The sequence below is a fragment of the Hyperolius riggenbachi genome, chromosome 4 (assembly GCF_040937935.1).
Source record: "Hyperolius riggenbachi isolate aHypRig1 chromosome 4, aHypRig1.pri, whole genome shotgun sequence".
In the NCBI taxonomy this organism is placed as follows: Eukaryota; Metazoa; Chordata; class Amphibia; order Anura; family Hyperoliidae; genus Hyperolius; species Hyperolius riggenbachi.
Window position 1 is genome coordinate 487375623 of NC_090649.1, and position 26893 is coordinate 487402515.

Below are 26893 nucleotides of genomic sequence, written 5' to 3' on the forward strand. Positions count from 1 at the left end.
GACAGGGCCGTGGCCCTGACATTACACTGTGGGAGAGATTTCAACTCAATATCAGCCACACAGAGGTCCCTGACGATCTATTCAAGAAAGGGTAAAGATTTCCTGTGGGAAAGGGGGTATCGGCTACTGATTTGGATAAAGTTCAATCCTGGATTAAGGTTCCTCTTTAAATATGAGCACTCATCTCCTCAGATCTCACATCATTAAAGGATACCTGAGGTGACATGTGACATGATGAGATAGACATGGGTATGTACAGTGCCAAACACACTAATAACTTAAAAAGTAGATTTAAATATATAAAAAAACAAAAAACGTGGAATATCTTAAAAAGTGTGATAGGTGTGGTCAGTGTATGGCAGTTATGCTTCAAATTAAATAAATTAGATTGTGGCGCTTACCAGAATTTCCTAATATTGCCATGATTTGTCCACTTTCCATGTAAAAGGAAACATCTCTCAATATCTGCCTTGTCCACTTGTTGTAATAAGACTGTATGTCCCACCACGGCCCAACTCGATGCCTAAGGGTAGAGAGTTCAGAAATAAGTGAAAATTCAGATTTCACAGGAAAACTTCTCAAAGTGCCATTTTGTTGAGTAATGAATAAGCTAAAACGTTAAAACGTTACATTAATATGACATTGATTCAGGATCGCCATCAGAAATGTTTGGGCCCCATACTGGGCAGCATTTTATAGTTTTATAAATATTTGCATTTGGATGATTCATTGATGCAGACACCTCACACCTTTCCTTCTCCTGACCCATACATTGCCCCATACTGGGCAAACCTACTGGGCCCCCCTCACTCCCCTCGGTTCCCACATGGCAAATCACAATATTTGAAGGCCTGAATACACTAATGTCCATGTGACCACTTTTCACACCCTCCCATTGGCTGGGAGGGTTCTGCCCATGCTCAGTTCGTTAAGACTGTAAGGCCCCGTTTACAAGTAATCAGTTGCTCTCAGTTATAACTGAAAGGACAACTGATTTTCAAAGTAATGCCCATACTTTCCTATGGCACCTTTCACACTACAAGGGGTTGGGAGGAGCCCCGGGTAAGTAAAAATCATTTTCTCCCATTCATTTCAGGTTTAATTTAATCACTAACTGACTAAGGTAACTCCTGGATGAGCCTCCCGGCACCTCTCACCACATTAATAGGCAGCCAGAAGGACACGGACAGATACAGACTGCAGCTGGGGCCTGTGTGTGGCACTGTTCACCAGGCCCCAGATTCACTCGGGCCCCATACAGCAGTCCCCCCTGTGATGCCCTGAATGCTTCCCTGCATGAATTGGTCAAAGCCTTGGGGAGCAGATAAAAATAGCGCAGGACGAATGCTAATAAAAATAGTGCTGCCATAGTCGGCAACAGTAAAAGCCATTTATTTGGCACCATAATTTAACCTCCTTGCCGCTTATTGTGGCTTTTAGCATTGCCATCTGTGCGGCAGGGAGTAGGTTAAATTAGGCACAGGGTTAGGGTTAGGCAGTGGGGGTGAAATGGTTAGGGTTAGGCAGTGAGGGTGGAGTGGTTAGGGTTAGGCAGTGAGGGTGGAGTGGTTAGAGTTAGGCAGTGAGGGTGGAGTGGTTAGGGTTAGGCAGTGAGGGTGGAGTGGTTAGGGTTAGGCAGTGAGGGTGGAGTGGTTAGGGTTAGGCAGTGGAGGTGGAGTGGTTAGGGTTAGGCAGTGAGGGTGGAATGGTTAGGGTTAGGCAGTGAGGGTGGAATGGTTAGGGTTAGGCAGTGAGGGTGGAGTGGTTAGGGTTAGGCAGTGAGGGTGGAGTGGTTAGGGTTAGGCAGTGAGGGTGGAGTGGTTAGGGTTAGGCAGTGAGGGTGGAATGGTTAGGGTTAGGCAGTGAGGGTGGAATGGTTAGGGTTAGGCAGTGGAGGTGGAGTGGTTAGGGTTAGGCAGTGGAGGTGGAGTGGTTAGGGTTAGGCAGTGGAGGTGGAGTGGTTAGGGTTAGGCAGTGGAGGTGGAGTGGTTAGGGTTAGGCAGTGGAGGTGGAGTGGTTAGGGTTAGGCAGTGAGAGTGGAGTGGTTAGGGTTAGGCAGTGGAGGTGGAGTGGTTAGGGTTAGGCAGTGAGGGTGGAGTGGTTAGGGTTAGGCAGTGAGGGTGGAGTGGTTAGGGTTAGGCAGTGAGGGTGGAGTGGTTAGGGTTAGGCAGTGAGGGTGGAGTGGTTAGGGTTAGGCAGTGAGGGTGGAGTGGTTAGGGTTAGGCAGTGAGGGTGGAGTGGTTAGGGTTAGGCAGTGAGGGTGGAGTGGTTAGGGTTAGGCAGTGAGGGTGGAGTGGTTAGGTTTAGGCAGTGGAGGTGGAGTGGTTAGGGTTAGGCAGTGAGGGTGGAGTGGTTAGGGTTAGGCAGTGAGGGTGGAGTGGTTAGGGTTAGGCAGTGGAGGTGGAGTGGTTAGGGTTAGGCAGTGGAGGTGGAGTGGTTAGGGTTAGGCAGTGAGGGTGGAGTGGTTAGGGTTAGGCAGTGAGGGTGGAGTGGTTAGGGTTAGGCAGTGGAGGTGGAGTGATTAGGGTTAGGCACTGAGGGTGGAGTGGTTAGGGTTAGGCAGTGAGGGTGGAGTGGTTAGGGTTAGGCAGTGGAGGTGGAGTGGTTAGGGTTAGGCAGTGAGGGTGGAGTGGTTAGGGTTAGGCAGTGGAGGTGGAGTGGTTAGGGTTAGGCAGTGAGGGTGGAGTGGTTAGGGTTAGGCAGTGAGGGTGGAGTGGTTAGGGTTAGGCAGTGGAGGTGGAGTGGTTAGGGTTAGGCAGTGAGGGTGGAGTGGTTAGGGTTAGGCAGTGAGGGTGGAGTGGTTAGGGTTAGGCAGTGAGGGTGGAGTGGTTAGGGTTAGGCAGTGGAGGTGGAGTGGTTATGGTTAGGCAGTGAGGGTGGAGTGGTTAGGGTTAGGCAGTGAGGGTGGAGTGGTTAGGGTTAGGCAGTGAGGGTGGAGTGGTTAGGGTTAGGCACTGAGGGTGGATTGGTTAGGGTTAGGCAGTGAGGGTGGAGTGGTTAGGCAGTGAGGGTGGAGTGGTTAGGGTTAGGCAGTGGAGGTGGAGTGGTTAGGGTTAGGCAGTGGAGGTGGAGTGGTTAGGGTTAGGCAGTGGAGGTGGAGTGGTTAGGGTTAGGCACCTGCCTAACTAGATAAATGTATCTAGTTATGTTGTATTATACAGTGCGGGATCCGATTTGCATTTATTGGCATATACCTTAGCTTGTAGTAATTATGTGGGGAATCCAGGGATTTTACCCATTTCATCTGAAGTATTATTCAATTGAATAGGTGCGCCCGCTATCACACCGTTCTAACAGATTTTGTATCCACTCATAATCTGTCCGACTGCCTAGCAACGGGATATATTCTCCGTTGCAGGCAGCGTTGAACACTGTTTGCCTCTCGGCGGCCACCGTAGCCGCCAGAGCTCCATGGCAACCAGCCGTCTATTTTACTATGCCCTTTGCGTCATTGCATCATCTGACGAAGGGGTGGAACGCCGAAACGCGTCATGACGCAATAGACGCAGGGCAGCTGCCGAGTCTCGGTGTCCCAGATCCCGCCGGCGCTTTTCAATCCTAGGATTCCCCCGCTGTACTGGCCATAGTGCGGAGGCGAACCAAGCGGTTGAGTTTACATCAGGACGCGGTGACGTACTACATTTATGTGATGAGCTTTGATTTTATATACACATTGTAAGTGTTATTTTTGCCTTGCGCTTAGAAGCACAATTAAAAAGTTAATAATACACCAGAGAGCGCTCCTCTCTTTTCTTTTTTCTGTGTTTCACCTGTCTCTTTTACTCTGATCCCTTAGGGCCCTTTTCCACTAGCAATCGCTAGCGTTCACGCTGAACGCTAGCGATTGCTGAATCGCAATTACCGGCGCATAGCAAAATCGCGGCAAATATCGCTCCGCCGCGCGTTCGCGTTCCCGGCAAAAACGAATCGCGGTAGTGGAAATGACCTACCGCGATTCCTATGTTAAAAAGCAAACCGTAGCGATTGTAAAATCGCTAGCGGTTTGCGTTTTTGCAATTCAGCCAGCGCAAACGCGCTGGTGGAAAAGGGCCCTGAGTCATATTGGACCAGCACTCAATGGTGATTTAACGTGTGTACATCGTGACTGATTGAGCGCAGTGGAGTTGTGTACTTTGCTTAATTCATCAAAAATGTTGCTGAAATATGTTGTTTGGAGAAACTCCCATATTTTTTTCTGTGTATTTCAGCCTAGCGTTCATCATCCCTCAGTCCTCACCTAATCCAAGCAAAAAGTGTCTCGCTGTCTCTGTTGATAGGAGCTCAGTCAACATCACCTGTGACCTGCGAGCAAACTACGTACGGAACAAGTAAAGTCCAAAACTTTTCTAGACAGGACAGTTGTGAGCAGATAGGTCTGTAGATCTTTACAGCACGCTTCAGTATGCAAACCTATTTTCCTGTACGAGTTAGATGAGCTTAGAGAAGTTTACCAGGGACACATTGCTGCAGATTTCACTTCCACATGAACTGATCAGAGGTCAAAGTCCAATAGACATTTAAAGCTACAACACTAGACAAAGGAAAGCAGCGCAGGTGCATAAAAATACACAATCTACAGGCATTGTTTAAAAAACAAAATAATCCGCTTACCTACATTGGAGATAAGATATAATCGTGAGATGCAATTTTTTTCTTGTTGGCATGCAAACGTAATTATTATTTATTGTATTTATAAATCACCAACATATTATGTAGCGCTGCACAATAGATAAACAGGGAGACAAGATTATATATCTAAAGGCTCGTACACACATTGAAACGATTTGCCCAACTATCTTCTAAACGTGGTCTGTTGGAAGACAGTTGGGCATGTGTACAGCTGGCAAACAACCAGATGACCAACTGATAACAGGTTGTTTGCCAGATCCAACCGGTGGATCCACCTGCCCAACTATCATGCAGGTTAGAACGTATGTACAAGTCTTTTGAACAACTTTGTTGTTTTTGAATGCAGACATGTTGTGCAGTTTGTCATTTAGCTTGTAAGTATTTAAGTGAAATGGTTGTTTACGTAGTTGGTTGGCGTGGTTGGCGTGTGTGTACGTATTTGAAGTGTACACAACTTGTGAAGTTGGTCATGTTGTGTGGTTACTTGTGCGTGATGTTGGACGTGTCTTTGAGTCTTTAGGAGCCACATAATTCAAATTCAAGTCAGTATGCAGTAAGGGCACCCAGTGAAGGGGGTTCAGGATCAAGCTGGAAACACTAGAGAGGAGTATCCTACCAGAGACTTACAATCTAAAGGGAGGAGTAGGTACGAGATGCATAATAGGTGCTCAGCAGAGCGGGTTGTGGCATCGATGCTGCGGGGAAGGGGGGGGGGGGGGGCTAGGCAATCTTGAAGAGTTGCATTTTGAGGGCTTCTTTGAAGATGTTGAAGGATGGGGTGAATCTGATGGGTGGTGGAAGAGAGTTCCAGAGAGTGGGGGCAACTCTTGAGAATTAATGCAATCTCACGTAGAAGCGGGAGGTGCGCAGGTCATTGTAGGATCGGCGGGGGTGGGTGGGTCTCTGTGGACAAGTTTAGTGATGTAGGTTGGGCAGGTCTTGTGTACAGATTTGTAGGTCAGGCTCAGAATTGTGAAGGTGATCCTGGAGCAGATAGGGAGCCAGTAGAGGAATTTACAGAGGGGAGTTGTGGAGTTTGAGTGATGGGAAGAATGGATCAGTCTGGCTTCTGCATTCATGATGAATTGTAGGGGGCTAGCGGGTGAAAGGGAGGCCAAAGGGAGTTGCAGAAGTTGAGGTGGGATATGAATACGGAGTTCGGTGATGCAAATATTTTATGCAAATTGTATGCAGTTTGGAACTGTAGCACTAGCATGCTGACAGCTCTGTCATTCTGCTACATTAAGTGCATGCAGGGTTTAACGTACCTGCTATACTGACACTCTGCTGTGTACTTTTCTGGCTTGCCATTATGCTGCTGTTATGAGCATGCTGTACTGGTTACTTCTTTGGTGTGTTGTGCTGGAGTGGCCCAGCTCCACCGAGAATTGGTTACCAAGTTCTGAACTTTCCGTTGTGGCAATACTTAGTGCTAAGCAGCTTTTTCAAGTAATTACAGAACCTTGAACTGTGTGGGCATTGTATGCAATACGGACAGGGCCGGCCCTACCATGAAGCAAACTGCATCATGTGATATTAGGCAATAGACCTTAGGGGGCAGCATCAGCTCTACTTTCAGCTGATCTTTTTCAGTCTCTCTCTGCTCTGCTGCTGCTTCTACCTGCGTATGTTAAAAAGGGGCGCTGGGAAAAAAGGGCGCCGGGTTTTAAACGATAAACATGGATAACGTTTAAAAATATAATGTACTATATTTCGTTTAAAAATAATGTTTTATAAAGTTATAAATCATTAAATAATGTGCATGAAATTGGCAATTGTGAAAACGTTAATCTTCCGTTTAAAAAGTGAAACGTATAATAACGTTTAAAAAAAATTAGTAAGTAACCCTCCCTGTACCTACCCCTAACCCCTAGACCCCCGTGTTGGTGCCTAAACCTAAGACTCCCCTGATGGTGCCTAAACCTAAGACTCCCCTGGTGGTGCCTAAACCTAAGACTCCCCTGGTGGTGCCTAAACCTAAGACCCCCCCGGTGGTGCCTAAACCTAAGACCCCCCTGGTGGTGCCTAAACCTAAGACCCCCCCTGGTGGTGCCTAAACCTAAGACCCCCCTGTTGATGCCTAAACCTAAGACCCCCCCTGGTGGTGCCTAAACCTAAGACCCCCCTGTTGATGCCTAAACCTAAGACCCCCCCTGGTGGTGCCTAAACCTAAGACCCCCCTGTTGATGCCTAAACCTAAGACCCCCCTGTTGATGCCTAAACCTAAGACCCCCCTGGTGGTGCCTAAACCTAAGACCCCCCTGTTGATGCCTAAACCTAAGACCCCCCTGGTGGTGCCTAAACCTAAGACCCCCCTGTTGATGCCTAAACCTAAGACCCCCCTGGTGGTGCCTAAACCTAAGACCCCCCCATTTGGTGCCTAAACCTAAGACCCCTGTGTTGGTGCCTAAACCTAAGACCCCCCTGGTGGTGCCTAAACCTAAGACCCCCCTGTGATAAGCATTAATAACGTGTGAAAAAAATATTGTACTGTTTTTCGTTTAAAAATAATGTTTAAAAAATTGTAAACCATAAAATAATGTGTAATCATGAGAAGCAGTTATAAAACAGTAAAAGTCTCCGGGCGCCGCTTATAAAACGTTATTTTTCTCCGGCGCCCTTTTTTCCTGTCGGGCGCCCATTAAACGATATTTATTATGGGAGTGAATGGCGGCGCCCGATTTGTCCACTTGCCTCAGGCGCCCGAATTTACTGTTCCCCTTCTACCTGACTATACAGCTGTTGTTTGCAGTTGAGGCGGTGTGTGGGTTTGATGGTTGCACTGCGGAGTGGACATCCCATGTGTTTTTGGCTTTTGCAATCATTCTATTTTTGCCATCTTTATTTAATACATTTGGATATTTTTGATTATATTTAGTCTGTTTCTGGTATATATTGTATTAGTTGTCCCATTCGTCCTACCACACTTTATCCACTTCTTATTTTGGTAATTAACTGGGCCAAATGTAGCTAAATGTTCTTGTTAGGGCCCGTTCAGATCATAAATGCGGATGGCCATGCGTGCGGAACGCAACGCGTACGAACGCATGGCCATCCGCGTTTGTGTGCGTTGCGTGGCTGATCCCATCACTGAAAAGTGAATGGGACAGCCACGCGTTTTTGCAAAATCTGCGTGCAGCATGCGTTCCCGGACCGCACAGGTCCGGAACGCATGCAGTGTGAACATCAGACAGTGCACTCTATGCAATGTCTGATGTCGTGCGTTTTGGCCACCTGCACGCGTTTCCAAAACGCGTCTGGAAACGCGTGCAGTGTGAACGGGCCCTTACTGTCACTGACATTGTTGTTGAATGTATTTTAACTTTATTTGTATCAAATTCCACAGCCCCACCGGAGATAAGAAACATGTATAAATAATAATTATTATTATTATTCAGTTGCCTTACCTGACGGTGTAGCAGATGTTGCGTATGCTTATATTGCAGCTGGCAAGTCTCTTATCTGGTGTCCTTGTAGCAATGGTTGGCTCTCCAGCAATCTCAGTGACCTCCATGTCCTGAGCCCGCTACTAATGAGCTGCTTCTCTTCAGATTGCCTTACAGAGAATCACCTGAAGAGTAAAGATTCATGATTGTGTATGATGAGCACAATGAAGATGACCAAACCAATTAAATGGACCCTGAAGGGAGAGGGATATGGAGGCTTCCATATTTATTTCCTTTTAAACAATGCCTGGCAGCCCTGCTGATCTCCCTGGCATCAGTAGTGTCTGAATCACACACCTGGGAAACACCTGACCTGCTGCATGCTTGTTTAGGGTCGATGGCTAATAGTATAAAGGCACCCATATATCTACAGATTTTAGACCAATAGATAGATCTCTCTCTGATCAAACCTGATGGGAGAGAGATCTATTGGCCGCCATAAACCGCAGGCCGATTCCCGACCGATTTCAGCATGAAATCTTTCCGCAATCCGCCTTGTGACGATGTTCACTGTACATATATCACCCATTGCCCCTGGATTAAAGGGGCACTATGCCGAAAAATTGTTAAATTTAAAATGTGTGCAAACATAAACAAATAAGAAGTATTTTCCAGAGTAAAATGTGCCATAAATTACTTTTCTCCTATGTTGCTGTCACTTAGAGTAGGTAGTATAAACATGACAGAAGTGACAGGTTTTGGACTAGTCCATCTCTTCATGGGGGGATTCTCAGGGATTTATTTATTTTCAAAACCACTTAGTGAATGGCAGTTGCTCCGTCCAACTGCCAAAAACTGTGTAGGGAGCAGGGAAGCTGGCCAGCATCATTGTTTAAATCCTTTTTGGGGAATATCTTTATAAAGAATAAAAGCCTTGCTGAGAATCCCCCCATGAAGAGATGGACTAGTTCAAAACCTGTCGCTTCTGTCAGATTTCTACTACCTACTGTAAGAGACAGCAACATAGGAGAAAAGTAATTTATGGCTCATTTTACTCTGGAAAAAACATACTTCTTATTTGTCTGTTTGCACATATTTTAAATTTTTACAATGTTTCACCATAGTTCCCCTTTAATACTTTACCTCTCCCCCACTGTGTCTGGACTCCTCTTCCGGGTTTGTGCCCCCTCTGGTTGCTGGCGCCCCCTGTGGTTGCTGCCGCAATATGCAAAATGTTGAACCACGTTCACAGTGATGTGTTGCAGTATAATTGCAGCTCTATAACGTGGCTGGCTGCACTGCATTCACACTGCACCATGTGTGTTGCGGTACAATAGAGTGCGGCATGGTATCATAGTGCATTCAGTGCGCTACCACGAATCGGGTGCGTTAAAAGTTATGTTGAAAAATACTTTTCATTTACTGTATACAATGCAACACGCAGGTAGTGTGCAGAAATCTGCAGCTTGCAGGGGCGGCGCCAGGGGGGTGCTTGGGGGTGCTCGAGCACCCCCTAGAATTGTCCAAGCACCCCCAAAGCACCCCCTGGAGTGAACTGACTTCAGGCGTCTAAAAGACGCCAAGTCAGTTCAAACAGCGGCAGCACGGAGCAGCAGGCAGGGCTACGGTAAGATGGCCGCCCGGAGCCCTGTTCTGCAGACTTCGAGTCTGCAGTGCATGGCTTTGGGCGGCCATTTTCCCGTAGCCCTGCTCTCTGCATGCAGGCAAGAAGTCTCGTCGTGACGTCGGGAAGGAAGAGGATCGTGGGCGCGCGGGCGCTGCGCGCCACAATGAGGTCGGGACAGGAGGTCGGGAAAGAAGGTCTTCTGGCTGTAGGTGAGTAAATGGGTTTTTCTTTTCTTTTTCAGGTGATGCTGATTGTGCATATTGGGGTCATTTCTGCTACCGATTGTGCATATTGGGGTCATATCTGCTACCGATTGTGCATATTGGGGTCATATCTGCTACCGATTGTGCATATTGGGGTCATTTCTGCTACCAATTGTGCATATTGGGGTCATTTCTGCTACCGATTGTGCATATTGGGGTCATTTCTGCTACCGATTGTGCATATTGGGGTCATTTCTGCTACCGATTGTGCATATTGGGGTCATTTCTGCTACCGATTGTGCATATTGAGGTCATATCTGCTACGGATTGTGCATATTGGGGTCATATCTGCTACCGATTGTGCATATTGGAGTCATATCTGCTACCGATTGTGCATATTGGGGTCATATCTGCTACCGATTGTGCATATTGGGGCCATATCTGCTACCGATTGTGCATATTGGGACCATATCTGCTACCGATTGTGCATATTGGGGTCATATCTGCTACCGATTGTGCATATTGGGGTCATATCTGCTACCAATTGTGCATATTGGGGTCATATCTGCTACCGATTGTGCATATTGGGGTCATATCTGCTACCGATTGTGCATATTGGGGTCATATCTGCTACCGATTGTGCATATTGGGGTCATATCTGCTACCGATTGTGCATATTGGGGCCATATCTGCTACTGATTGTGCATATTGGGGCCATATCTGCTACCGATTGTGCATATTGGGACCATATCTGCTACCGATTGTGCATATTGGGGCCATATCTGATAACGATTGTGCATATTGGGGCCATATCTGATAACGATTGTGCATATTGGGGCCATAGCTGATAACGATTGTGCATATTGGGGCCATATCTGCTACCGATTGTGCATATTGGAGCCATATCTGATAACGATTGTGCATATTGGGGTCATTGGACGTGTTTTTTGTTAAAATCTGCTCACATTACGTGTATTTTCTTGAGAACACCTGCACAATTATGTGAATTTTCTGGGAAAAGGGTCACCAAAACTTGGGCCCTCTGTCTTTGCGTTGCACTTTTAAAGGGAACCCGAGGTGAGAATAATATTGAGGCTGCCATATTTATCTCCTTTTAAGTAATACCAGCTGCCTGGCTGCCGTGTTGGTCCTCTGCCTCTAATTCTTTCAACCATAGACCCTGAACAAGCATGCAGCAGGTCAGGGGTTTCTGACAATATTGTCAGAACTGACAAGATTAGCTGCATGCTTGTTTCTGGTGTAATTCAGTTCACTACTACAGCCAAATAGATCAGCAGGGCTGCCAGGCAACTAAAATTGTTTAAAAGGAAATAAATATGGCAGCCACCATATCACTCTCACCCTGGGTTCACTATAAATTACAGTTAGCCCCGCCCTCATCCGACCATGACCACGCCCATTTCTTCTCCGCGGCGCGCTTCGCGCGCCGCAGGTTGTAGCCACACCCACGCGCGCCGCAGGTCGTCAGCTCCCCCGGAAATTGGTCCAGCACCTGCATAGCACCCCCTAAAAAAAATTCCTGGAGCCGCCACTGGCAGCTTGCAATCCATATTTTTCTGCATCGCACCACAATGGCAAATTCACATTCAATGAAAATGACTCCCTTGACATGCACTAATTTGCACAGTTTTAATGCAAATATTTGCATTACGAATTTGCATTTAGTGATAACGGGCCGACAAGAAATCAAACATTTCTAGTGTTTTTTGACGGCGTTTTTTGCTCTAAACACAGAGAAACTTCAGTGGATGACTTTAGGCCCTGCAGTCCCTGAATTCAATTGCTCCAAACAGGGGCGTAACTAGAAATCACTGGGCCCCCCTGAAAAACTTTGGATGGGGCCCCCTCTCCTCACTTTCTGCACAGGTAAACTGGCTAGTGCACACTTGATTGTGTTTTTCGATAAAAACAGACAGCAGAGGAGCACTGCACGCATTTTCTCTATCAATTACATTAGCTTCTGTGATAAAACGTATGTTTTCACGCATACAGATATACATAGGGCTTGATGCACTAAACCGTGAGAACTCAAATATCACACCTTATGAAAGATATAACACCTTATAAAAGTTAATACGCCTTAAGCAGGCCATACACTCGTTAGATTAGCAGCAGATAGATCATCAGATAGATTTCTGATCTATATGATGTGTTTATCTGATGTGTTTAGGAAGTATGAAATCTATTGAAAATGGATCTGATGGCATTTTTTTGCCCTCAGATTTCCATTAGGGCCAATGCAAAATGATAAGCAATCTTAACTGATCGACCTAGATTTTCCAGCATGTCAGATCGATTTAAATCGATCGAAATTGGCCGCAAATCGATCGATTGGTCAATCGATTTGTGATTGATCGATCGATTTCGATTGATTGGCCATTAATCGGCTCAGTGTATGTGCACCTTTATCAGAGTAGCATAGCGAGCGCTACGAACCCGCAGGGGCTCAGGGCAGGACGAGTGCCATTGCCAATTAGCAGGCATAAGTCTGTAGCGCTCTCTATGCTACTCTGATAAGGCGTGTTAACTTTGATAAGGTGTGATATCTTTGATAAAGTGTGATATTTGAGTTATCACGGTTTAGTGAATCAATCCCATGGTGTGCAGAAAACGCATACAGAAAACCGACAGAGAGTGTACTCCCAGTTTCAACTTATTACACTCACTCTGTCCATCTCTGATGGAGACGAACTGGCTCTGCAGACTTATCCAGCATCACTACTCTACACAGCACTTGGGGAGAAGTAGAGAGGTTGGGGGCGGGGCTCTGCAGACTCCTCCAGCATCACTACTCTACACAGCACTTGGGGAGGGGTAGAGAGGTTGGGGGCTAGGCGCTGTGTATAAGACCCTGCTGCACACTGAATAGGGACTGCCTACAAATCTATGTCTGCAAAACTTTGCATGATTCCTTATCAGTGGCTGAGCAGATGCAGTCATTAGAACAATTATGCAGAGAGCAGAAAGTTTTCCTCTCCGAGCCCTTAGTTGTCAGTGTCTCAGTACAGGGAAAAGAAACTTCTCCCCCCACGGGGCCCCCTGTGGCTGCATCCCTTGCAGGGTCTATTGTGACGCCCCTGGCTCCAAAAATGCTGCAGGCACCACAATTTCAGCAAATCATGATCACACTTGTGGAATCACTGCCATAGGCTTACATTGATGGAATGCTTTTGGAATTCCCGGCATTTCCTAGAAAGTGCAAATCGCTCCTGTAAGCATCCAGAGGGCTCCAGCCCTTACAGTAGGTAGAATGAACTAAAAGCCAGAATACTTTGACTTCAATAGTAAAGTTACAAAAGTAACAGTGCAAGCTGCGATTTTCCTAAACAAATATTTAAAGCACACATGTTCTGTGCCAAACTGATAAAAAGAGACATCAGCCTGGAACAACTTCCATGTGGGGGAGTGAGAGGACTTCCAAAACTAGTGATACAAATCAATTTGTGACAGGTGACTGATACAGAAAGCTGTGCTCAGCATAGCATACAAACCAAACTCCTGTATAGCAATACTTTAGCACATGAAATGATAATGAAATACATATATGTAGCAGACCATAGTAATGCTCACAGTGAGAACTGTTCTCTGTAAATGTCTTATTTTCTTCACAAAAGACTGTAGTCCGCACTCCGCAGCACCGCGTCTTGTATTAAAGCTCTTTTATTGGTATCAAAGTTAAAAAGTAGCCATGTGCAGCTTTTTAACTTTGATACCAATAAAAGAGCTTTGAAGAACAAGTGACACCCATGCTAACATAGAAATAAAAAACACACATACAGGTCCTTCTCAAAAAATTAGGTCTGGAATCGGTCCTTCTCCACAATCTTCCTCAGGGTCCGGTCACCTCTTCTTGTTGTGCAGCGTTTTCTGCCACACTTTTTCCTTCCCACAGACTTCCCACTGAGGTGCCTTGATACAGCACTCTGGGAACAGCCTATCCGTTCAGACATTTCTTTCTGTGTCTTACCCTTTTGCTTGAGGGTGTCAATGATGGCCTTCTGGACAACAGTCAGGTCGGCAGTCTTACCCATGATTGAGGTTTTGAGTAATGAACCAGGCTGGGAGTTTTTAAATGCCTCAGGAATCTTTTGCAGGTGTTTAGAGTTAATTAGATGATTAGGCTAATAGCTCGTTTAGAGAACCTTTTCAGGATATGTTAATTTTTTGAGATAGGAATTTTGGGTTTTCATGAGCTGTATGCCAAAATCATCAATATTAAAACAATAAAAGGCTTGAACTACTTCAGTTGTGTGTAATGAATCTAAAATATATGAAAGTCTAATGTTTATCAGTACATTACAGAAAATAAGGAACTTTATCACAATATGCTAATTTTTTGAGACGGACCTGTATAAGTAGATAAATACTAGTTCTACTTACATAACAGATGTATTGCACTGGGCCCCGTTATGATTCCTGTGAATTTTATAGAGGAAAAGCCGAGAATCCTATTCTAGACAGTTTCCTTCTTGGTTACCTTTGAATGAAGCTAATCCTGACATCATTTCCTCCCTCGCTCTTTTTTTCTCCTCTTGCTAAATGTGTATTCGTTACCCACCCTCCTCCCAGAGTCTTCAGACACTCCCACTGAGGTCTATACTAGGAAGTGCACTGTCTTATGTCATTAGAAGGAGGGGGAAATAAAGGGAAGAGGAGGAATATATTTTAGATAAAAAGACCCCTCCAGCATGCAACTGTTCTCCCAGCCGATGGCAATGGCAATTAAAGGGCCAGTGCTCCTAAGGAATGTGATAACTCCAAACATAACAGCAGAAAAAGTTTTGAAAGTTTTGAATGCAGGATTAGCATCTTTATCACTTACTCAGACCAGTTGCTGTTTGATTTTTATGGTGCCAATCCCGCTTTAATACAAGATGTGGTGCTGCGGACTACTCCTTTGAATACTGCTGACCCCGGAGGATCATGGGATCTACTCTGCTTAGCACACGTCTGCTCCCCATTGGGTGCTGGTCCACTTCGCTTCCACTTATTTTCTTCACATAAAACATGGAAAGATGAAAAAAAAAGCCTTTGTATTGCTATTTTCTAGTAATTACTGAAAATATATGTGGCATTTAGAATTTTATATTCTGGCGTATAAGACTTTTTAACCCAGGAAAATATTCTCAAAAGTCGGAGGTTGTCTTATAGGACGGGTGCTGAAACTTCCGAGCCGGACTGGAGAATCTGCGGTTGCCGCATACGTTGGGGCGAGCTCAAAAAACATCCGCTGCCGCATACTCACAGTATGCGACGACCGTATGAAAGCAGCAAAAACTGTAGGCAGAGAAGCGAAGCAGATATGGTAACAGTATACAAGGGCGGGCCAGACGGGTGAAAGAGGCGTGTTTACGCTACGGCTGCGATAGTCTTGGAGACATGGATACCTGACCAATCCAAGCAGGCTTTGTGTACAACAACCAGCCAATCACCGGTAGGGTACATCGCTTGCTGTGATTGGCTGGTTGTTGTATACTGGGCACCACATACAGTACAGCACCAGTATTTGTACCTGTTTATACAGTATAGCACCAGTACATACAGTACAGTATACAAATGTCCAAGAGTCAAGAGGGGTAGACTTATAGGGCGAGTATATCACAAAACGTATATATTAACTGGAAAATTTGGAGGTCGTCTTATACGCCCAGTTGTCTTGTATGCCGGAATATGACGTTAATTTTGACACGAAGCATGCACATTACTACATAACATGAGCCTTACCAGTGGCAGTGAAGCATACTTTTCATTGACTGTAGGCTTCACTGTATGTCACGCAAAGTGCGCATAATGTGAAATGCGACTTTTCTTCTCCATTGTGTTGTGTTTCTGTTTGTATAGCTAATTCAGCACAGCTCCCCTCCCCCACTGTGAACTTAGCCGAATGGCCCTTTTACACTTAGTAAGTTGCGTCACATTGCGTCCCGTTTGTCAAAATGGGACGCTGCGCAACTCAATGCAACGCAACAAATCGCAAGTAAAACGGCCCTAAATGTTTATACAACTTTTAAACCCCTCTGCAAATAGTCCTCATGATTTATTTTGTTTTGTAAAACTTGCACAAGTTCTTTAGTTTTCCGCTGTCCCTAAATAAGGAATGTTGGAAGTTGGGGTTTCTCTCTGGAAACTGTAGAATGGCAACCCCTTGGCCTATATGCAATCAACTTTTTCTCCTGACTTTTCTCCTAAGTGATACTTCACAACTTGTTAATAAAATACCTTGGAAACCACCAGCGCAGAAATAAAACACTTGGAATAATTTTGCTAGTACTTTTGGTACTTTTTCGATTGTAGAGTGGTGAAAAGTTAAAGAGAATAAAATGTATCGCCTAGAAGAAAACCCATGAGAAAAAGTTAATTGCATATGAACCTTTGTCTCTGTCAGCAATCTACAGCTACAGGTACACAACTGTACACTGAACCCCATGCAGGTTGCCCCCCAAAAAGTTTTCGAACAATTTGAACATTTAGTACAAGATGTCGTGGATATTTCCAAAGCCAACACACAAAACTAAACTTATTTGTAAATGAATATTTTTAATATAAGTGGATAGACTGTACCAGAGCCGGGACAAGGTCCTCCAGCACCCAAGGCTGAGACACCAAAGTGCGCCCCTCCATCCCTCCCACCCCAGCCGTCACACACTGATTGCTATTAGACTAAGAGGCGCCCCAGGGCCCCCACCCTTCCCCTACAACTTACTCTCTATTTATCTGGCTCGCATTCACCGCATTCCCCTTATTTCTCTCTGTTTCAAACACAATAGAGGAATGATAGCTGAGTGAGTTGTGCGCTCCCCTCCTACACTGTGCCCTGAGGCTGGAGCCTCTCTTGCCTCTGCCTAGCCCTGCGCCCCTTCCTACACTGCGCCCTGAGGCTGGAGCCTCTCTTGCCTCTGCCTCGGCCCCACCCTGCACCCCCTCCTACACTGCGCCCTGAGGCCGGAGCCTCTCTCACCTCTGCCTCGGCCCGGCCTTGAACTGTACTATTTGGTGTAAAGGTACAAATACACTGGAACCCCCCAGTAAAGTTTATGTATTTTTCTACCAACCAAAGAAAATAATTACAGGTGAAACTAAAAAAAAAAAAAAAATAGAATATTGTGCAATAGTCCATTTATTTCAATAAATCAACTTTCAAGGTGAAACTAATATATGAAATAGCCTCACTACATGCAAAGCGAGATATTCCAAGCCTTTACTTGTTATAAATTTGATGATTATGGCTTACAGCTTATGAAAACCCCAAAATCTCAGCCCATTACTGTGAAAATGTTTAATATTCTCGGCTCAAAGCGTCAGCCTCTAATCAGCTAATTAACCCAAAACACTTGCAAAGGGTTCTTATTTCATATATTAGTTTCCCTTCTTTAGTTGAACTGAAATAAATTGACTTTTGCACGATATTCAAATTTTTCGCCTTTCCTCTGTATTTGTGAATGAAGTGAACGATGACACTAGACTGTACTGTTTGGTGTAAAGGTACAAATACACTGAAAACCCTCTGTGAAGTTTATGAACTTTTCTGACAGAAACACAGATTAGCCTTGAAAGAGGAAAAATAAAAATAAAACATAACTTTTAATGAATGTTCAAATATAAAAACATTGTAGTGCTGCTAACACATACTAGTTTGGTGACAAAACAGTGTAAGGTGATACTAATGAATGATAATATCCTCAGCTTACACTGCACGGGATAAGTTCACTCTACTCACTGCACTGACACATACATAATACACCCCCCTACATTAACAACACAACATGTTTCGCCTCCTCTGTAAATGGGGACCTTCCTCAGGGGAACAAAAAGTGTCTAAACGTACAAGGTGCTAACTGCTAAAGTGCATTAAAAACAGTACAATGTAATCTATCGCAAGTAACAGTATGGTAACATGATGGCCTACTCAGCAGCCAGTTTATGAACTTTTCTACCAACCTGAGAAAATACTTATGTGTATTGTAAGATCAGATGGTATTAGGGTGTCAACGTTTTGCCCCCTAGAGAAATGAGAGAAAACCAGGAGCCCGATGGGGCAATACTGTTAGGTATAGGGAACAAGTGTACTGTATTGTTTCTTATACTTACAAGATTGGGTTGCAATCCTTGCAACCATCGTATGCGCCTGCGGGAAAAATAACCGTCCCTGCTCGGTTGTTCAGGCAAACAGGAATGCTGGACGGTCGCTCTCCTCAAGAAAACTTTTAGTTAACGACTGCAACATTATGACATAGCCTATGGAGTTCTAAAGACTGTACTAATATCTGCCGTGGAGGTTCCCTAGTGCATCTATAAGCTATGTGCAATATATACCCGTATTAGGTAAGAAGAGGTCATCTCTTACCCCTCCGGATGACAAGACACCGGCATATTGGAAAAAGATTTATTTCAACACAAACAGGTATGACAATGCGTTTCTCGGGTAGATGCCGGCTTCCTCAGGTCGATCCAAACCAGTTGTGCCTGGTAAAGTGGTAGTAGCGAGTGTGAGCGCCTCCGATGACGCGTTGGCTTACCTTTTTGTGTTGAATAGTATGCCGGTGTCTTGTCATCTGGAAGAGGTAGAGATTACCTCTTCTTACCCAATACGGGCATATATTGCACAAAGCTTATAGATACACCAGGGAACCTCCACGGCAGTTATTATGAGCTATGTGATAAAGACCCATTTTGATGTGAAATGCCCATGTGACCCCCCCCCTCTCCTAACAGAAGGCACATCAATGCATCGTTGACCTCATGGGCTCACCTGTACTGGTGGTCACGCCAAGAATCTTGGGCTGTCTTCATGAAATCATCCAGGAAAGGCGATGATACTGCTTGTGTAGAGTCTGTTCCTCTGCAGGTAGCATTTATCTTTCATGAACGCCAAGCTGGCCGAGAAGCGTTACTGTCTTATCTGATAATACTTTAGACCCGCGCACTGTACCTAAAGAGACTAAGCAGTTTATTAGGTGACATTGGCGTTGGAAGGGGCGTGTTTAATAGAGCAGAGTAGGGATGACCTGCTGGTGTCTGTGCAGACAGCTGTCAGACTTTGGTCACCTCTCCAGGGGAGAGGTCTCTACGGGAACTGTTATCACTAGCACTGGGCTGTATGCCACTAGACAGGGGGGGACATGGAAGCCACCGGGGACATCCAGTTGCTGAACAGGCAAACTCGATACTCTTCTGTAAAGGTTAGTAAAACTCTATTTATATATGTATATGGTTATTTGTATTATTTTAATTTAAGATAAACATACTGTATAGTATTATTATTTAATATTTATATACCTCCAACATCTTCCCCGGCACTGTACAGAGTCGGGGGTAACTACAGGGGAGAAGTCCCAGGACTGTAAGGATGCCGTGCACTACCACTTCACTTCTCTGATAAAGGGGTCCATCCTTCCGATCGGATGTATCTGTGGCTACACATGTTATGGGCATGAAGATTATGATGCCCACACTTGTTTTATGACTCTTGCAAAATGAGTTCCCAGGCTGTGAGGATCACAAGGGAAGGCAAGGAAAGGGGTGTGAATGATGGGTTGCCCCCAGGGGCGTAGCAATAGGGGTTGCAGAGGTTGCGACCGCATCGGGGCCCTTGGGCCAGAGGGGCTACAGTATTAGCTCTCTATTGGTCCTGTGCTGATAATAATCACTTCTATAGATACTTTGAATAGTGGTAATCATTAACAAGCTGCTCCCCATCCCCTTCTTGCACCTATGACACTGTAGTTGCCATTGGCAGGGATTGCTATGTATAGAGTGCTTGGGGATAATCAGTAACAAGCTGCTCCCCATCCCCTTCTAGCACCTATGACACTGTAGTTGCCATTGGCGGGGATTGCTATGTATAGAGTGCTTGGGGGTAATCAGTAACAAGCTGCTCCCCATCCCCTTCTTGCTCCTCTGACACTGTAGCTGCCATTGGCAGGGATTGCTATGTATAGAGTGCTTGGGGGTAATCAGTAACAAGCTGCTCTCCATCTCCTTCTTGTACCTCTGACACTGTAGTTGCCATTGGCAGGGATTGCTATGTATAGAGTGCTTGGGGGGTAATCAGTAACAAGCTGCTCCCCATCCCCTTCTTGCTCCTCTGACACTGTAGCTGCCATTGGCAGGGATTGCTATGTATAGAGTGCTTGGGGGTAATCAGTAACAAGCTGCTCTCCATCTCCTTCTTGTACCTCTGACACTGTAGTTGCCATTGGCAGGGATTGCTATGTATAGAGTGCTTGGGGGGTAATCAGTAACAAGCTGATCCCCATCCCCTTCTTGCACCTCTGACACTGTAGTTGCCATTGGCAGGGATTGCTATGTATAGAGTGCTTGGGGGTAATCAGTAACAAGCTGCTCTCCATCCCCTTCCTGCACCTCTGACACTGTAGTTGCCATTGGCAGGTTTTGGTGCGCCGTATTAATTGTTATGTATAGAGTGCTTGGGGGGCCCCATTGTAAAACTTGCATTGGGGCCCACAGCTCCTTAGCTACACCACTGGTTGTCCCATCAAAGTTTTCCTGGGGGGGCCTGATGATTTGTAGTTACGCCTCTGGTACAGAGTATATTGTCTTGTCACTAACTGTCCCTCAGAGGGGTTCACAGAGGGGTTCACAATCTAGTCCCTACCATATTTGTATGTTTATCATAGTCCAAGGCCAAATTAAGGAAAAGCCAATCAACTTATCTGTATGTTTTTGGGATGTGGGGGCAAACCCATATAGACATACAGGCCCATATACAATTCTCTCGTTCTCCTAAGTTTTCTCCATATTTCACACGTTATCAATAAAATGTCTTTTAAGCCATCAGAAAGCAAGAAAGTCCTTAATAATTATGACTGCACTTTTTAACCTACTTTTTGGTACTTTTTCAATTGCAGAATGCTGAAAAGTCATTTCAAATAGAAAATGAAAAATTATCTCTTAGGAGAAAACTTAGGAGTAAATTGAATTGAATCAGGGCCACAAACGTCATGCAGATAGTTCTCTGGATGGGGTCCGTACCAGAAACTCAGCACTGCAAAGCAATATTATGTTGTGTTATATATGGTTCATATGATATACACTGTATATATACAGTTTATACCTGTGTATATATATACTGGAACCTTGGTTTGCGACTTGCGAGCATAAGTAGTGCCGTATTCCAAATCTCTCTTATATCAAAGCGAATTTCCCCATAAGAATGAATGGAAACCCAGTTGATATGTTCCCCAATCCAAAAACAGTTATAGTAAAATAGTATAAAATAAAAATGTAAACAAGACTCTCACTATAACTAACAGAATCATTGCCATCTGTTGGCCGCCCCAACCTTTTTTGTGTGTGGCCAGGGCCGGCCCGCCCATGAGGCGGGGTGAAACTTTTGTCTCAGGCGGCACTTCTGGGGATGCGGCACCCACCCGTCCGTGGGTGTGAGGGGCCGCCGGAGCTGGAGGGGATAGCGGGCAGGAAGGGGGTATTGGGCCTAGCGGCGGGGAGGGGGGTCGGACCCCCCCTCGCCTGGGTCCCCCGTCCTCCGCTCCCCTCCAGCTTTAAAAAGTTGCGTGGCTGGCTGGCTGGCTGCAGCTGTAAGAGGCAACGGGCGGGGATCACTCACCTCTTCCTTGATCCAGCGTGCGCTCCACTGACGTCACTTCCTGCGGCGTAGCAGGAAGTGACGTCAGTGGAGCGCAGGCTAGGCTGGAACGAGGAAGAGGTGAGTGATCCCCGCCCGTTGCCTCTTACAGCTGCAGCCAGCCAGCCAGCCACGCAACTTTTTAAAGCTGGAGGGGAGCGGAGGACGGGGGACCCAGGCGAGGGAGAGGGGTCCGACCCCCCTCCCCGCCTCTAGGCCCAATACCCCCTTCCTGCCTGCTATCCCTCCAGCTCCGGCGGCCCCTCACACCCACGGGGTTGGGGTGGGGTGGGGGGTTTGCTTAAAGCTTGCCTCAGGCAGCAAAAAGTCTAGGGCCGGGCCTGTGTGCGGCTTTAACAAGGAACTTCTCCAATGTCAGATACTTTTGAGGATTTCATGTAAATGTGACTTTGCACAGTCTCTACACTCAGATTAATATATACTGTATATATACTGTATACACTGTGTGTATATATATATATATATATATATATATATATATATATATATATATATATATATATATATATGTGTGTGTGCTTATTATTTTTGCGTAGAACATATACTGTACATGTCATTTATATATTAGGCTCAGGCAATGTGAACACTGTGCAAAAGGTTCACAGCTGAGAATTAGCCAATCAAAGAGTTTACTATGTAGGAAAAAACAGACATATATACAGTAATCTACCACATGTGGTCACTGTGCTTATATTTAGTAGGGCTATATTAAAGGGAACCTGATGTGAGAGTGATATGGAGGCTGCCATATTTATTTCCTATCGAACATGACAGATTTTATCTATCTGATCCATCTATCGCACGAAAAAACGTAACGTGTGTACCCAGCATAATACTTTTAGCCATAGACCCAGGGGCGTAACAATAGACCCTGCAAGGGATGCAGCTGCCAGGGGGGACCAGAAACCACAGGGGTCCACGTCCTGAGAGACTGACAACTAAGGGCAAGGAGAGGAAAAACTTTCTGCTCTCTGCACAATTGTTCTAATGACTGCATCTTCTCAGCCACTGATAAGGAATCATACAAAGTTTTGCAGACAAGGATTTGTAGACAGTCCCTATTCAGTGTTCAGCAGGGACTTGTACAGCCCTGTTCTGCTAGCAGTAGGGGGCTCCATCCGAAGTTTCGCAGGGGGGCCCAGTGATTTCTAGTTACGCCCCTGCATAGACCCTAAACAAGCATGTGCAGATCAGGTACTCTGACTCGCCTGACTCAGGTTTTACTGGATTAGCTGCATGCTTGTTCCAGGGTTTTGACTCAGACACTACTTATGCCAGAAGATCAGCAGGGCTGCCAGGCAACTGGTATTGTTTGAAAGGAAATAAATGGGGGCCCGGTGCCAAGTTTATACAGGAAAGCACAGTACGTTTGTACAATCTGGCCATTTTTTTATCATTGAATCAGGCAACAATTTTGCACTGGTAAATTCTGTGCAAAGAACACCAGGTGATTGTTATTGGAAAGTCTTCTCTGTTCACTTTAGTTCCTTCCTTGTAACACAGTAATAGTGGTGTCTGTAAATGCGGCTCCTATTCTTCAATTAAAGCAGAAATGTGGCAATCTTACTATCCCTAAATATCCTTATGAGCAGCATAACATTTTGGGGATTTTTTAGGGATTTTTTTTTGCACTTAAATTTTTGTTTTGCGATTGTATTTGTACTGTTGCCTTGCAGCGCTGGGCCCCCGGTTTGAATCTCAGCCAGGGCACAATCTGCAGTGAGTTTGTATGTTCTCCCCGTGTCTGCGTGTGTTTTCTCCGGACACTCCGGTTTCCTCCCAAATCCCAAAAACATACCGATAAGTTAATTGGCTTCCCACTAAATTGTCCCTAGACTACAATACATACACTACACGATACGTACAGTATATAGACAAATGACTATGGGAGGGATTAGACTGTGAGCCCCTCTGAGGGACAGTTAGTGACAAGACTGTGGAAGATGGCGCTATATGAATACAAAAAAAAAAATAATAATATCATGGAGCGTCATCAGTATTTAGAGGGCATTGAAGGTCGTCAAACACTATTTTAATTATTGATATTATTTGTATTTTATAACTTGATTGATTAAGGCCAGGTTTGTAGTGAATGCGCTGTACCCCTGCCTCTGTGTCTGTTGCTAGGCAGATTCCGTGCCTTTTGCAGTATTATTGCATTGCATCCGCTGTGCACTGAAACTGCCTGCAGCTGTACCTTGTGTGCTGAAACAGAGGCGCCCCTATTACACCGTACTGGCAGCACATCTGGGCTGTATGTTTATCTGATATGTTCACATCTTATTAACATAATGCCTTTTAGGCCACCAGCAAGCAGAAAAATATTTTCTCACCTACTCTCTGGTATTTTTTAATTGCCCAGTGCTGAAAAGTTATTTTAAAGAGATTGAAAAGTATTTCCTAGGTGAATTGAATAAGGGCCCATGCTGCTAAGTAGCGCAATGGAACATGATATTAACCTGTTGCAGTGCTACTCTGTAGTAGTAGGAAGAGGAGTGGCCCCCATAGCTCCTGCTCTTCTTTGTGCAACTTTGTTGACCCAGGCAAGATGTACAAAATCTTGATACTTAAAAGACCACTATTTCAAAAAAATTGTAAAATTTAAGACACATACGGATAAGAAGTACATTTTTTTCCAGAGTAAAATGAGCCATACATTACTTTTCTCCTATGTTGCTGTCACTTACAGTAGGTAGTAGAAATCTGACAGAACCAACAGGTTTTTGACTAATCCATCGTCAGTATTTAATCTACTGTATTCTTCACAAAAGCACTCCAGGGGAGGGATCCATACAAAGATGAAGCACCCCCCTCCCCACCTATTTGGACACTATTCTGGCAGTTGAACTGAGCAACTGCAGTCCATTAAGTGCGTTTGCAAACAAAACCCTGAGAATCCCTCATGAGGAGTTGGGCTGGTCCAAAATCTTTAAGTTATGTCAGAATTTTACTACCTTCAGTAAGTGACAGCAACATTAATTTATAGTGCATTTTACTCTGGGAGAAATATAGTTTTTATTTATAGGTTTTGTGTATCTTAAATTTCACAATGTTTTGCAATAGTGTTCCTTTAATTTAATAAAGGTCAGTTTTGCAGAATGAGTCATTTCTGATGAGGCAAAGTCTGGTGACCCTTAGAAAGGGGGTGTCAAACTCAAAAACAAAGTGGGCCAAAATTGTACACTGGGGCCTAGTCAAGAGCCAGCCTGAAAGTCTACTGGCCACCTTCCTCCCTTATAAAGTTCCCAGGTGTCTAATGGCCCTCTCCAACCCCTATACAGTTCCCTGGTGTCTAATGGTCCTCCCTCCCCATACAGTTCCCTGGTGTCTAGAGGCCCCTCCCCTCCCCTATACAGTTTCCCCTACCTCCCCCATATGGCTTCCCTGGTAATCTAGGGATTCACCTCCAATATAGCTTCCCTGGTGGTCTAGAGTGGGCCAAACATAATGCAAAGTAGGGAAACCACTTGAGGGCAAAATGTAATGGCCATGAGGGCCAAATTTGGCCTGCAGGCCTGAGTTTGACATGTATGCCTAAAGCTACGTACACACATATGACAACGATCGTTCGTTGTGAACGATGAACAAACTTTTAATTGAGGAAAGAACGACCTGAGTAAAGTTAGCTTTTAAAGGTGTGTAACGATCTGATTGTTAGAACGAACGTTACATCACGTAAAGCAACTATTGCTCTTTGCGCATAAAAATGAAAAGTTCCATGGAGATATAGTGAAATGCGCATGTCAAGCCTAGTATGAACTACCGTTTCCAACGATGTACTACTTTTGCAAACGATCGTCGTTGGAAAAAATCCGCCAAGCAAGATCGTTTGTTTTTTAACGATCTAGCTCGTATATCGTTAGACTTAATGGTCATTGGCTGCTTTTTTTAAAACGATCGTCGTTTGAAATGATCGGGGAACGATCGTTTCAAACGACTATAGTCGCATGTGTGTACGCACCTTTAGGAGATCAGGTCCAAATGGTTTTACGGTGCACAAAAATGTAATGGAGTAAAAAAAAGTTTGATTTTACTGATGTGTAACAAGAGGTTTTATTTCTTTTCAGTCAGATGCTGTCCCAAATGTATTTGTGCCCGAAGAGGACAACAGTTTGTATTTTACATACTCGGGGCCTCCGAATGTTATACAGATTAAAGATTTACACTACCAAGTAAGTATTTGGGCAAAAAAGCTCTTGTTCATTAGACATCATAATTGCCTCATGCTGTTTTGCATCATAAATATACGGTACATTAATACTGTTTCAAAATTTCACATTCCAACAAAAATATATTTGTAATATAATAAACTTTTTTTTCAAGGTTAATTTGAACTCCCAGATTCCATGGTATGAAAAGTTGGCAGAATGTAAAATGCCCTGGGACTGGAACAAAGGGGCCCATAGTACAGCTATAAGCCAACTGAACGTCAAAGTCAGCAGCGGACAGATGTTAGCCGTCATCGGAAATTCAGGTAAAGTGATTAGAAGGTAAACGGATGTTGGACGTGGCTTATGGTGGTCAAGTTTTTACATAAATACTTTATATTTTATAGGAAAAGGCTGCTACATTAGTTGTCCACAGAATTAATCTTTACTGAATGTCCTTGACCTTATCTATAGGCATTTCTAGGCATACAGTACATTAAATAAGGGGCCAGGAAAAAAGGCACAAGGTCAAGCTGAAATGGTAAAATATCATCCATAACAATGGGCTTAAAGAGAGTCTGAAGCGAGAATAAATCTCGCTTCAGACCTCATAGTTAGCAGGGGCATGTGTGCCCCTGCTAAACCGCCGCTAAACGGGGGTCCCTTCACCCCCAAATCCCCTCGGTGCAGCGGGGGAGCGCTTCCTGGTTGGGGCAGGGCTAACCGCCGCAGCCCTGCCCCACGCGCGTCTGTCAGCGCGTATCTCCGCCTCTCCCCCGCCCCTCTCAGTCTTCCTTCACTGAGAGGGGCGGGTGAGAGGCGGCGATGCGCCGCTGATAGACGCGACTGGAGGCAGGGCTGCAGCCGTTAGCCCTGCCTCCAGGAGCGACCAAGTCTGCGACCAAGTCTTGCGGGGGTGGGTTTGGGGGTGAAGGGACCCCCGTTTAGCGGCGCGATAGCGGCGGTTTAGCAGGAGCACACGTGCCCCTGCTAACTATGAGCTCTGAAGCGAGATTTATTCTCGCTTCAGAGTCTCTTTAATTCACTAAGACAAATAGCATGCCTAATCAGAGTTAACACATCTTATCTGAGTTAACATGCCTTATCCAGAATTAACACACCTTGTCAGAGTTAACACACCTTATCAGAGTAGCACAGCGAGTGCTACAAACGTATGCCTGCTAATTGGCAATGACTCATCCTGCCCTGAGCCCCTGCAGGTCCAATCACTTTAAAGGACATTATCCCCGCAC

General features: G+C 45.1%; 2 protein-coding genes across 5 annotated transcripts in view; one reads left to right on the plus strand and one right to left on the minus strand.

Annotated features, from left to right (window-relative positions):
* ABCG5 (ATP binding cassette subfamily G member 5) overlaps positions 1–18751 on the minus strand; it is a 53186-nt gene extending 34435 nt beyond the window's left edge. Inside the window, exons 1-3 of the mRNA XM_068233015.1 lie at positions 18616–18751; positions 8037–8200; positions 402–523 (exon numbers count right to left, since the gene is read on the minus strand). Of these exons, the coding sequence (XP_068089116.1) occupies positions 402–523; positions 8037–8143 (229 nt within the window). The 5' untranslated portion in view covers positions 8144–8200; positions 18616–18751. The remainder of the gene's footprint in view (positions 1–401; positions 524–8036; positions 8201–18615) is intronic.
* ABCG8 (ATP binding cassette subfamily G member 8) overlaps positions 985–26893 on the plus strand; it is a 55174-nt gene continuing 29265 nt past the window's right edge. For 2 of the 4 annotated variants that reach the window (XM_068233010.1, XM_068233012.1), the window contains exons 1-4: positions 985–1062; positions 4209–4317; positions 25560–25664; positions 25816–25966. In XM_068233010.1, coding sequence (XP_068089111.1) covers positions 1022–1062; positions 4209–4317; positions 25560–25664; positions 25816–25966 — 406 coding nt within the window. In that variant the 5' untranslated portion in view covers positions 985–1021. Of the gene's footprint in view, positions 1063–4208; positions 4374–18933; positions 19046–25559; positions 25665–25815; positions 25967–26893 lie in introns of those variants that run through there. The other 2 variants (XM_068233014.1, XM_068233011.1) reach the window with 2 other exon arrangements.